Below are 13,695 nucleotides of genomic sequence, written 5' to 3' on the forward strand. Positions count from 1 at the left end.
AAACCCAAATAGTTCAGGTTAAAAATGGGAAGAAGACATGAATAGATATTTTTCCAAAGAAGACATCCAGGTGGCCAACAGACACATGAAAAGATGTTCAACATCACTTGGCATCAGGGAAATACAAAGACTACGATGAGATACCACCTCACACTAGGCAAATGGCTACAATTAGCACAGGAAACAACAGGTGTTGGTGAAGATGCAGAGAAAGGGGAACCCTCTCTTACACTGTAGGTGATAATGCAAACCGGTGCAGCCACCCTGGAAAACAGTATGGAGGTTCCTCAAAAAGTTAAAAATAGAGCTACCCTACAATCCAGCAGTTCCACTACTAGGTATTTACCCAAAGGATACAAAAATACAGATTGAAGGGATACATGCACCCCAATGTCTGTAGCAGCATTATCAACAATAGCCAAATTGTGGAAAGAGCCCAAATGTCCATCAACTGATGAACAGATAAGGAAAAGGTGGTATATGTGTGTGTGAGTATATATGCATATATTATATGTGTATATATACACATATATTGTGTATATATGTATATATACATTGTGTTTATGTGTATACACATACAGACATATGTACACACAATGTATATACATATATATAATTATATACATATACACATAAAATGGAATATTAACCATCAAAAAATGAAATGGTGCTATTGCAGTGACATGGATGGAGTAAGTGTATTATGCTAAGTGACATAAGTCAATCATAGAAAGACAAATATATGATTTCACTCATGTCAAATTTAAGAAACAGAAGAACATGGGGGGGGGAGGGAAGAGAGGCAAACTGGAAAACAGACTCTTAATCCTTGAGAACAAATGGAGAGTTATGGAGGGAAGGTGGGCAGGAGGTTAAATGGCTGGTGGGGATTAAGGAGTGCAGTTGTGATGCACACTGGGTGTTGTGTATAAGCGATGAATCACTGAATTGTACACCTGAACCAAAATGACGCTATATGTTAACTGGAAATTAAATAAAAACTTGAAAAAAAAAATAAAATAGAAGCTACTGCATTCTCTAGCTTCCCTTGTACCTACTTAAAAAAAATGACCTTTGAATTGATAGAAACATTATGTAATAATATGAAAAGTGCTTAGGTTGTAGTAACTGGAAAACACAAGGTACAAAAATGATTATGATTTTTGCGCAGAAAACAATATGATTATGTGCAGAAACAAATATGATTATGTGCAGAAACAAATGTACAGAAACTCTGGAAAGGGAATATTAACATCTTAAGAATCATTTATTTTTTTAAAGATTTTATTTTATTTATTTATTTTTTAATTATAGTTTTCTTTTTTCTTTTTTTTTTAATTTTATTTATTTATTCATGAGAAACAGAGAGAGAGAGGCAGAGACACAGGCAGAGGGAGAAGCAGGCTCCATGCAGGGAGCCCAACATGGGACTCGATCCCGGGTCTCGAGGATCACACCCTGGGCTGAAGGCGGTGCTAAACCGCTAAGCCACCGGGGCTGCCTCTCTCTTTTTTTTTTTTTTTTTTAAGATTTTATTTATTTATTCATTCATAGAGATGCAGAGAGAGAGTAGCAGGGACCAGGCAGAAGGAGAAGCAGGCTCCATGCAGACAGTCCAGGGTCCCCAGGATCACGCCCTGGGCTGCAGGCGGCGCTAAACCGCTGAGCCACTGGGGTGCCCATTTTTAAAGATTTTATTTAGGGCGGTCCGGGTGGCTCAGCGATTTAGCGCCGCCTTCAGCCCAGGGCGTGATCATGGAGACCCAGGATCGAGTCCCACATCGGGCTCCCTGCATAGCCTGCTTCTCCCTCTGCCTGTGTCTCTGCCTCTCTCTCTCTCTGTCTCTCATGAATAAATGAATAAAAGCTTAAAAAAAATAAAAAGAATTTTTAAAAAGATTTTATTTATTTATTTGATTGAGAGAGCATGAGAAAGAGAGAGAGACAGCACAAGCAGGGGAAAGGATAGAGGGAGAAGCGGACTCCCTTTTGAGGAAGCAGGGAACCATGACCCTGGGATCATGACCTGAGCCAAAGGCAGACACTTAACTGAACCACCTAGGCACCCCAGTAAGAATCATTTATTTATTTATTTATTTAGTTAGTTAGTTAGTTAGTTAGTTATTTTAAATTTATTTATTTTTAAAGATTTATTTATTTATTTATGATGGAGGGGGGGCAGAGACACAGGAAGAGGGAGAAGCAGGCTCCATGCCGGGAGCGCTACGCGGGACTCGATACCGGGACTCCAGGATCGCGCCCTGGGCCAAAGGCAGGCGCCAAACCGCTGAGCCACCCAGGGATTCCCAGAATCATTTAAATGATGGTAAGATTATAGGTGATCTTCCCCTTCATATGTTTCCCTAATTTTCTATAATTGTGTTAAAATTTTATGAATTTTTTTAAAGAAATGGTATTTTTCCATTATGCTAAAATATAAGACTAAATTAAAGTTTTTGTAAAGCAAGATAAAGAAAATAAATAATTAAGTAGCCACTGATAAAAGCCATCTGTGGGCATCTATAAAGGGTGTAAGTGTTAGGCTATTCTCAGAGTACAGGGAAGAAGATTTTTTTACCATTCATTGGATCTTTTGTAATTGAAGAAGCTAGAAGAATAAATTTTGCTCATGAACATTTAAAATTCATCCTTAAACTCTGGCAGATGCTATGTGGAAATAACTAAGAAGTTTTGGAAAGTGTTTTTTAAACACATGTTTAAATTTCTATAAAGGAAAAAAGTAAATGCCCCTCTTAAAGAGCTAGATTAGGAAAAAACTGGACAATTTCTTTATGTTATCTCTAATACTGCGTGCAAAATAATTTATTTCTTCACTTATTACAAAGAGGAAGAAGGCAGATGGATGAATGAGGAATAGTAATTTAGTTCCCAAGGAAACCCTTCACTAATTGGAGAAAAAGGCTGTTTCAGGATCTGTGACTATGGCAATGTATCTAGACAGCTGTGAATTTTTCTGCTGTTATTTCCTAATCTCGAAAGGAAAGAGGTTGCATTACAGATTTTAAGTTTAAGAGCTAATTTAGTTATACGGTGAATGCTGACCACTAGCAACATGAGAAAGGCAATGCCAATGAAGAATTCAAGTTATCACTGTCAGGAGCTCAGATCTGTAGAGTGCCAAGCAATAATAAAATACTAGAGTCAGTGAATTAGGCTCAGGAATCTTAATAAAATTTCATTAAATGGTGTGGTAACAGAAGAAACTATGTAAATAAGTACATTTGGCAGGTACTTGACATGCATTCACCCCAAGAATATAGAGGTGGAACAAATCCATATATGTTATCACATATATGTTATTATATACATATATTATTATTATGTACCAATCACTTAAGTATGTTTTAGTCAGCATCTGTGTAATAAAATCATAATTATTTAAAGTCAGCCTTTAGCCTTCCATCAAGTAGGAAATTTATAACCCTTTTTATTATGCCTTAATCAGAAATTTTCCACTGCTACTTAAGATTCCCTGGGGGCCTGGCACGTAGTAAGAATGTTATATGTGAGTATTCAATATAATAATGCATTTATATATTAATTACTGACTTCTATTTTCAAAATTTTAAAAAACATTCTACTCCCAAGAAAGTTGAGGTCAATTTTATGTCCTAAAGAGTTTGCATTGTTGCTGGTCTCTTTGTGACTACTTCCAGCATGCATACTCATATACACAGACATACAGGCCCACACATAAGACCGTGGCTATTCTTAACTTTGAGTGCATATTACAATCATCTGGGGAATTTCAAAAAAAAGATATAATACTCTTGTTCTATATCGACAGTTCCTGGCTATGTATCCCAAAGGAATATTGTATTCATTGATTGATTAACTTTTTGAACCCCTACGGATGATAGGAGTGGAATAAGTGGTAGAGTAATTATAATATACATTACCGAGTACTGATTTATGAAGTGTCTTAAATGTGCTCATCTGTAGTATTACTAATTAGGGTGGCTTATGGGTAAGAATCCAACCAAACTAAGTAATTCTTCTTGGTAACCTAAATGGAGATTTAGTATCTCAGAAGTTTTATGTACCAGAATTCTAAACAGACACATAGTAACAATAAAGCAATTAAGCTCATGTATTCTTGCAACTTTCTAGCTGCTGACAGTGATATGACCTAAGCTGACCTTTACTAATAGAACTGCAGATGGGATAGAACTGAGGATGGATGTTTGAACAGATTCATATTGCTAAAGATTACTCCACAGGCTACATGGAGAGCAAATAAAAATTCGTTGCTTGTGTTGTTCAGAGATTTAATGTGCTACACTATTGACTGACTGTGGTTGATTAATAAGTCATTAAATAAGAGTCTGAAGCTAATTCGCACAATGGAAAATGTTATGGTGGATTTCTGTCATCACCAATGCACTCATTACAAATACTATAATTATGAATGAAAAGCCATTAGAAATCGAGACCAAGAACTCAATTTAAAATTCTGCATTCTTTTTAATTCCATGAAGTATATACAACAGACTCTTTAGGAGGAATGCAAAATCCTTAGATGAATAATTCCTAGTTTGAGAGCATAGGATATATTGATGCATGGAGTGTGTTGAAAAGAGGTCACCTGGAGAAAAAAAATGACCTGGTTGTATATGTTAAAGGGGAGAGTAAAAAAGAACTTTAAATAAGAGTTGTAATCTAGAGGATCTTTCAGTGGGAGGTTCTAAAAATTAAAAGTAACACTTGGTTTAATACAAATCCTAATTAGTAGGGGCATAGTTTTTAAAATTCTAATTGAAAATCTTGAGTTAGAAAAACTTGGGTTTGAGTCCTAGCTTCATCATTCAACAGACCCATATAACCATGATTAAGTTACGTTTACAGCTTTGTGACTCAGTTCTATCATCTGTAAAATGTAGGTCTTTCTCCTGCCAACCTCATAAGGTAGTTATGAGGAAAACTGAGGACAGTAGAAAAGGATCGAAACCTGATAATGTCAAGTAACTAACTGTGTAGCCAACATTGTTAACCTATACAATGGCCATTAACTTCTTTATTATTTTGTCAAAACTCTAATTTTGTTTAGATATTCACCCATTTCCCATGAGGTAAATCATGAACTAATGTGGTGATCCTAGTTCCATACTAGTGATAGTTTAGAAAGGCAGAGGGAGAACCAATCCTAGTCAGTGAGATATGAGGGGAAGTTTCTCAAGAGGTTCTGTTCAAGAGATACTCTCATATGTTGGTAGAACAGCAAGATTCAGGGACAGCTTTAGGTCACCAATAGGTATCTTTATTAGCTTAAATTTTTAAAATAGCTTGATTGAAATATAAATCACATACAATTCACCCATTTAAGGAGTACACTTCAGTGCTTTTTAATATATCTATAGCTAAGTGCAAATATTACCATAGTCAATTTTGGAATGTCTTTATCAACCTCAAGAAAAACCTTATATCCTTTAGTTACCATTACTCTCACCTACTTTCCGCAGCTCTAAGCAACCACTGATCTACTTTATGTCTCTATAAATTTCCCTATTCTGGACTTTTATGTGAATGGATCATGCAGTAGATGGTCTTTTGTGACTGGCTTCCTTCACTTAGCATAATGTTTTCAAGGTTCATCCATGTTCTAGCAGGTATCAGTATTTAATTCCTCTTAATAGCTGAATAACATTTTATTTTACAGGTTTAGATTTTATTTATCTAATTGATGGACATTTGAGTTGTTGCCCCTTTTTAGCTGTTATGAGCAAGTGCTGTAAACACCATGTACACATTTCTGTGGGGATGTGTTCATTTTTTTGGTTATATACATAGAGTGGAATTGCTGGGACTCCTGGAAAAAAAAAAAGGGAATTCCAGGAAGATGGCAAATGATACTCCAGGGTGACAGCTGTGCAATCAAACCTGGAAAATAACCAGCTCAGGTGGGAGCAGAAAGTTTGAAGTTTTAGGGACGGGGGTCTTTAGGAATAAAATGGAACTGGTATCTTAACAGGTTTGATCAATTGGAAAATTATATTGAGAGCAACAAAGTAAATCATTGGTCACTTAATTCACTAGAAAAAAAACAGGGAAAGAGACAGTAAAGAAGAGCCTTTCTGGAAATCGAACCAACCTTAAACAATGACCTCAAGAACTGCCCCTGTCTGAATTTTACTGGATCAGACTGTGAAGTAATTTATAAGCCTGGGGCGCTGTCAAAAACAATCAGCCAACAATTAGTGGGAACTGACAGCTGGTTGTAATATCAAAAGGCACAGAACAGTTAAAAAGAAAAATCAGGGAGAGAGGCAGTCAGAGAGCCCTGCTAAAACCAGTCATTCCATAGTGACTGTGCCATACCCAAGGCTGTGTCCTCTGATGAGCTACAGAAGTTTTCACCCTGTGTGTGTGTGTTGCGGGGGGGGGGGGGGGGTGCATGACAAACCACTAGTCTGTTACATTAGCCACTGTCTTATTACTTAGTGATTTAGCTAAGCCACCAAAGCAAACAACAGAAACAAGCACCAGAGAAACATATGTATCCAATGTTTATATATTACCTAAAAGTCCATTTTTCAACAAAAAATCATGGCATATGCAAAGAAATAGGAAATGTGACCCATACACAGGAAGAAAAAGCATGCAATAGAAACTCTCTGTGAGGAATGCCAGGCATCGGATTTAACAAAGAGTTCAAAGCAGCCTTTATAAAGATGTTCAAAGAGCTTAAGGAAGCCATCATTAAAGAAGTAAAAGGTTCTGTGATGACAGTATCTCATCAAATATGGCATAATAATAAAGAGATAAAAATTATAAAGCAGAATGAAAAGGAAACTTTGGACTTGAAAAGTAAAATAGCCAAAATGAAAAATTCGCTAGAGAGGCTCAACAGTAGATTTGAACTATCAGAAAAAAAAGTCAGCCAATTTGAGAATAGGTTGATAAAGATCATGTAAGCCAAAAAAAGAGAAAATGAAGAAAACTGGCAGAACCACAGAGAAATGTGGGACACATTAAGAATACTAACATACATATAATATGAATATCGAAGGATGAGGAAAAAGGAACAGAAAAAATATTTAGAGAAATGATGGCTGAAAACTTCCAAATTTGATGAAAACAATCTACATATCCAAGAAGTTCAGTAAATTCCAAGGATAAGTATACAGAGATCCACAACCAGTTACATCATAGGAATGAAATCCTGTTACTCTACTTGACTCAGTAGTAACATTTTTAGTCAAATGTTATAGCCCTGATTGTTAATACTGGATATTGATTTTACCCAAAATTTGTTATACTTACGTTGAGAGAATGGTGAAAACTATGGTTACCGTAGTGAGGTGAGGAATATTTACTGTGAAGGTTAATGGTGAAGGTTTACATTTAATCAAAGATCTCAAAATGACGCAAAGCGAGCAAAAATAAAAGCAAGAGATAGCTGTATATGCATATTATCAGAAATACATATAGGTAAATTGAAAAAGAAGTAGCTACAGCCGTGGAAGCAGCACTAGGACTGGGAGTGGGTGGGACAGTGCCTTTCTGTTTTTCATTATAAGCCCTTAGTAGAGTTTGACTTCATGTATGTACATGGTTTTATGTTCACAAAATACAAATGAACTTTTTTTTAATCTTTCCACACTTTGGTGATGTTTTCCTCCCACCTTTATTGAGATATAATGATATAGCATACTTTAAAGTGTATAATGTGATGATTTGATACATGTATATATTGCAAAATGACTCCCACAGTAAGGTTAGTTATCAACCTAACACCTGATATAACTGTGTGTGTGTGTGTGTGTGTGTGTGTGATGAGAACATTTAAGATCTATGACTTAAAAAAAAAAAGATCTATGACTTAGCAGCTTTAAGTATATAACAAAATATTGATAACTGTAGTTTACCATGCTACACATAGATCCCCAGAACTTACTCATCTTATAACTGGCAGTTTGCACCCTTTGGCCAAACCCTCCCTATTTTCCCCAAGTCCCTGACAACCACTGTTCCACTCTGTTTTTGTGAATTCGGCTTTAAAAAATTCCCTATATAAGTGAGATCGTATGGTATTTGTCCCTGTCTCACTCATTTCAGGTAGCATAATACCCTCAGGATTCTAACATGTTGTCACAAATGGAAAGATTTCCTGCTTTCTCATGGCTGATTAATAGTCCAGTGTGTGTGTGTGTGTGTGTGTGTGTGTGTGTTACATTTCTTTTTTTAATCATATTTGGATAGACATTTAGGTTGTTTCCATGTCTTGGCTATTGTGCATAATGCTACAATGAACATACAGGTGCAAATATCTCTTCAGGATAATGATTTCATTTCCTTTGGCTATATACCCTGAAGTGGGATTGCTGGATCACATGGTAGTTTTTTTTTTTTTTTTTAATTTTTTGAGGAACTTCCATACTGTGTCCATAGTAGCTGCACCAATTTATATGCCTACCAACAGTATTCAATGTTTTCTTTTTCCTACATCTTCACCAACACTTGTTATTTCTTGACGTTTTGATAATAGCCATTCTAATAGGTGTGAAATGACATCTCATTGTGGGTTTGATTTGCATTTCTCTGCTAATTAGTGATTTTGAGAATCTTTTCATGTACCTGTTATCCATTTGTATGTCTTCTTCAGAGAAATATCTATTCAGGTCCTCTGCCCATTTTTAAATTAGGTGGTTTTTTTTTGTTTTTGTTTTTTTTTGTAGTTGAGTTGTAGGAGTTCCTTATGTATTTTGGATGTTAACCCCTTATCAGATGATTTGCAAATATTTTATCCCATTCCATAAATTGCCTTTTCATTTTGCGGATTTTTTTTTTTTTTTTTGCTATGCAGAAGCTTTTTAGTTTGATGTAATCTCATTCATTTTTGTTAGTATTGCTTGTATTTTTGGAGTCATATCCAAAAAAATCATTACCACAACTAATGTCAAGGAGCTTTTTCTCTGTTTTCTTTTAGGAATTTTGTGATTTCAGGTCTTAACATTTAAGACTATAATTCCTTTCAAGGTAATTTTTGTGAATAGTATTAGATAGGAGTCCAGATTCATTCTTTTGCATGTAGTTATTCAGTTTTCCCAGCACCAGTTATGGAGTAGATTTCCTTTCTCCATTAACTGTTTTTGGTTCCCTTGTCAAATACTGGTTGACTTTATATGGGAGGGTCTACTTCTGGGCTCTCAATTTTGGTACGTTGGTCTGTGTGTTTGTTTTTATACTAGTGCCAATCAGTTTTAATTACTCTAATTTTCTTAGATAGTTTGAAGTCAGGAAGTGTAATGCCTCCAGCTTTGTTTTTCCTTCTCAGTATCACTTTGACTATTTGGGTTCCCTATGAATTTTAGGATGGTTGGTTTTATTTCTGCGGAAAATGTTCACAGTTGCCATTTGAAGTTGTATAGTAGCTCTTTAAAGGTTTTGTCAGATAATTTCAACATCTGTGTCATCTTGTCATTGGCATCTGTTGATTGTGTTTTCCCATGTGAGCTGAGATTTGTGTATTTCTTCATATGTCAAGTAATTTGAGATTGTATTTCTGGACCTTTGGAATATGACACTAAGAAAGTTTTATTTAACTCCTATAGAAAATGTTGGGTTTTTTGTTGTCATTTGTTTGTTTTTAGTTTACCTGGCTTGATTCAGGCACAAGTTCCAACCTTCCTCTGTGACTCTAATTCCACTGTTGATTCAGTTTTAAAGCTTTCCACTGTTATTTGAATTTGTCCCGTATGTGCTACCCAGTAATTAGTCTTGGACCCAAGTGAAATTATTACCTTAGTTCTCAGTGTCTTTACTATGCTAATTAGGATAAGAGCAGTGCATATTCAGGTGAGAGAAGTGAGCCCGGAGTTCACACAAAACTTTATGGAGTTGTTTTCCCTTTCCACTATCTCTATAGTACTTTCAGGTTTTGAGATTTCTGTTTGGATCTCTGGTCAGAAACCACCTACTTCCACAATTGTTCTATGTCTTGTACCATTTGTCTCCTATTGGTAGCCACTGTTGCTGCTGCCACCATCCCTATGGTAGATCTCAGAGTCTGTGACATGAAAGATTGGACAAAATGAGTCAAACTCTCCCACCTCCATGAATTACCCACAAGATTTCTCTGAACTTTAAGTCTGTTTGTTTTCTGACTCCTTTAGCCAGAAATAGGGGGATTCTCCTGCATCTTTCTCTGTCTCCATGACAATGTTTTATTTTCTTTTTTTAAATGTTTATTTATTTATGATAGTCACACACAGAGAGAGAGGCAGAGACACAGGCAGAGGGAGAAGCAGGCTCCATGCACCAGGAGCCCGACGTGGGATTCGATCCCAGATCTCCAGGATTGCGCCCCGGGCCAAAGGCAGGCACCAAACCGCTACGCCACTCAGGGATCCCCATGACAATGTTTTCACACAGATTTGAGGCTCCTTTGGATTCAGGCTGGAGAGAGAGTGGAGGTAAAAGAAATGCAGACTTGGTGGTGGATGAGTTATAGCTTGCTTCCCCATCCTACTTTTATCTCGGGTAGCTGTACTACCTGATATTCAAGTAGCTGTGTTATCCTTTCAGTCTAGGTTTTTACAGTGTTTATTTTAGGAGAAAGAGGTATTGTGTGTTTATTCCATCTTACCTAGAACTAGACCCCTGCTATGTTTTGAGAATATACTGGCTATAAGCCCTTTATTAGGTAATGATTTACAAATATTTATCCTGGTTTGTTGCTTATCTTTTCATTCTCTTTCAAGTGTTTTTTAAGGAGCAGAAATGCTAATTTGATGAAATACAATCTAGCTTTTAAAAAATATTTGTACTTTTGAGATTATATCTAAGAACTCTTTGCCTCATGCAAGGTCACAAAGATTTTTTTTCTTTGCTTTATTTTGAAGTTTTATAGTTTGAGGCTTTACATTTATGTCTATAATCCATCTTGAATTTTGTATATGGAGTGAGATACAGATTGAAGTTCACTTATTTGGGTATGAATGTCAAGCACTCTTTACTGTGAAGACTACTATTTCTCCTCTGACTGCCTTTATATCTTTGTAAAAAAATTGGTTTCCCCATATAAATGGTAATCTTTCTGAACTCTGTTCCATTATTCTATTTGTCTTTTATGGTAAAATATACATAGTATTTATCATCTTAGCCATTTGTAAGTGTATAATTCAGTGGCATTACATACATTCACAATGTTGTGTAATCATCACCATTATCTATATCCAAAATTTTATCATCCTCAATATAAACTCTTTACCTATTAAACAGTAACTCTCATTTATCTCTCCCTCCTAGTCCCTGGTACCCTCTATTCTACTTTCTCTATATATGAATTTGCCTGTTCCAAGTACTACATATAAGTGGAATTCTAACAATATTTTCCTTCTATGTCTGGATTATTTCATTTAGTTAATGTTTTCAAAGCATGTCATGTTATAGAAATGCAAAAATTCCATTCCTTTTTATTGCTGAATAGTTTTCCATTATATGCGTATACTTGGAGATCATCAAGTTTCTTGGTTTTGTAGATTGATGCCTTTCATCAAAATTGGGCCATTTTCAGCCATTATTTCTTCACGTATTGTGTCTTTTCTTTCCTTGCCTTCTAGGATTCCCACAATTCATATGCTGATCAATTTGATGGTATTCCTCAGGTCACTTAGTTTCTGTTCACCTGTCTTTATATATGTATATATATATTTTTTTGCTTCTGTTCAGTTATACTATCTTCACTGCTTCTTTTTTCTGTCTTCTCAAATCTGCTTTTGAACCCCACCAGTGAATTTTTCATTTCATTTCATTTCAGTTATTGATTGTAACTTTCAGCCTCAGAATTTTTTTTCCTTTTTATAATGTATTGATATTCTGTTCATGCATTTTTTCCCTTTGTCTCTGTCTTCTTTTAGTGCTTTGAGCCTCTTTAAAAAAGACAGTCTTAAAAAAGTCTTTGTCTAGTAATCTCAGTGTTGGGGTTTCTTTCGGGTCAATGCCTGTCAGTTAATTTTGTTCCTTTGAATGGGATGTGATTTCTTTTTCATTGTATGCCTGGGATTTTTTTTTTGTTCCTTAAAAACTGGACATTTGAATCTTTTAATGTGTTAACTCTGGGAATCAGATTTTCCTCTTTCCCCAAAATTTTCTGTTTACTTGTTTTTCTGTTTTTATTTTTTTGATTGTTAAAGGGTATCTCCATGTTGGGGATTAGTCTGAGTTGAAGGCTCAAGGTCTCCTCAGGTCTTTTTGAGCCAGTGTCTTTCCTTGAGCATGTGTGATCATGGCTTTCTAAATTCCTTTATATATTTCTTTGCTTTTGAATATCCTAATCCTTAAATGTCTGGCTCCCAAAACAAGGAAAAGGGCAAGGAAGGGCAAGCATCCTTCAAATGCTCTCTGGAAGCAGCTGCAGTCAATAGGGGTTGAAACAATGGTGGCCAGACTCTCTGCTAGCCAAGATTTCCTCCAAAGCTGCAAGCTTTTAAATAATTAGAGCTCCAAAATAATTAATAGTTTCTTTCTTTTTTTTTTTTTAAGATTTTATTGATTTATTTGAGAGAGAGAGAGCTTGCAAGAGAGCACCAGCAGGGGAAAGGGAGAAGCAGGGAGCCTCACATGGCAGTCAATTCCAGAACTGTGGAATCATGACCCAAGCCGAAGGCACCTGCTTAACCAACTGAGCCACCCACGCACCCCATCAATACACTTTCTGCCAGTTGTTAATGTAAGTAGAGAGAGGGATTCCTGGTGCTTCCTACTCCTCTAGATTCTCTGAGATCACTCTCATATAATCTTTTATAAAGTTCTTCCTCAGTTGTCCTGAAAGGAACCAAGGGAGGAGGTCTTCACCTCTGGGCCGGTGCTTTAGAGACCAGAATAGTGTTTCTTAGATCAGATTAATGAGGCAATGGGAATACCCCCCCAAAGAATGTGGAAAATCAGAAGGATAAAATGTAGGCTACCTGAGCAACCATGTTGCCTCACTTGAAAATAGACCTACCAGGACCCAAATCCTGGTGTGCCGGGGTTTTGTTTCACTTAAGAGGAGTCCCCCTTTTCCAGGGGCTAGCCAGTCTCTATTTTGGCCTGTCCTCAGTTGCATGTCCTCAGTCCGTCCAAATTGCAGACTATATTTTAGGGCTAGCATACCAAAGGCAACATTTTCCTGACCCTTGGGACTGTTCCTTTGTCAAGTGCACTTAAAATGAATACAAAGATTAATCACAGGAGATCCCAGTTCTCTAGGGATTGGCATTTAGATTGAGCAGCTGCCTCTTAACTAACATACCTTTATGTAGAGTGCATGGCCCTCTATTAGTGGTGTTCAGCACATTTCTGCCTTGATCTTAGCATGAATTTTATTTTTTCTTTTTTTGCACCTCTGCAACACATGTTTGTTGAACTAATATATTGGGTGGCACAATTGTGGTAAGTTCTGGGTTCTGTTTATAAGAATTTACTGCTAGGATCCTCATTTAAACCTAATAATCACATATGCAAATACATATATGAACTTGTACAGATTTAAGTGTAAGTAGTCCGTATACCAGTGATACTGAAACCTCTCTATTCATCAGAACCATCTGAAGAACTTTCCTCAAACCCTATTTCCTATGTTTTAACCACAGATATTGCTTTAACAAGTCAGGAGTGGAAGCCAAGAATATGTATTTTTCAAAAAACTACCTGTTATTCTGATAGGCAGTCAGCGTGAGGACCACAACCCCG

General features: G+C 36.3%; 1 protein-coding gene across 12 annotated transcripts in view; it reads left to right on the forward strand.

Moving 5' to 3' along the window:
* WDR41 (WD repeat domain 41) overlaps positions 1–13,695 on the forward strand; it is a 206,119-nt gene that overhangs the window by 146,807 nt on the left and 45,617 nt on the right. For 2 of the 12 annotated variants that reach the window (XM_077867501.1, XM_077867511.1), the window contains exon 1: positions 2,306–2,326. The exons of the other annotated variants lie outside the window; for them this stretch is intronic. In XM_077867501.1, the coding sequence (XP_077723627.1) occupies positions 2,321–2,326 (6 nt within the window). In that variant the 5' untranslated portion in view covers positions 2,306–2,320. Of the gene's footprint in view, positions 1–2,305; positions 2,327–13,695 lie in introns of those variants that run through there. 12 annotated transcript variants of the gene reach the window in all.

This window comes from Canis aureus, chromosome 2, assembly GCF_053574225.1.
Source record: "Canis aureus isolate CA01 chromosome 2, VMU_Caureus_v.1.0, whole genome shotgun sequence".
Taxonomy (NCBI): domain Eukaryota; kingdom Metazoa; phylum Chordata; class Mammalia; order Carnivora; family Canidae; genus Canis; species Canis aureus.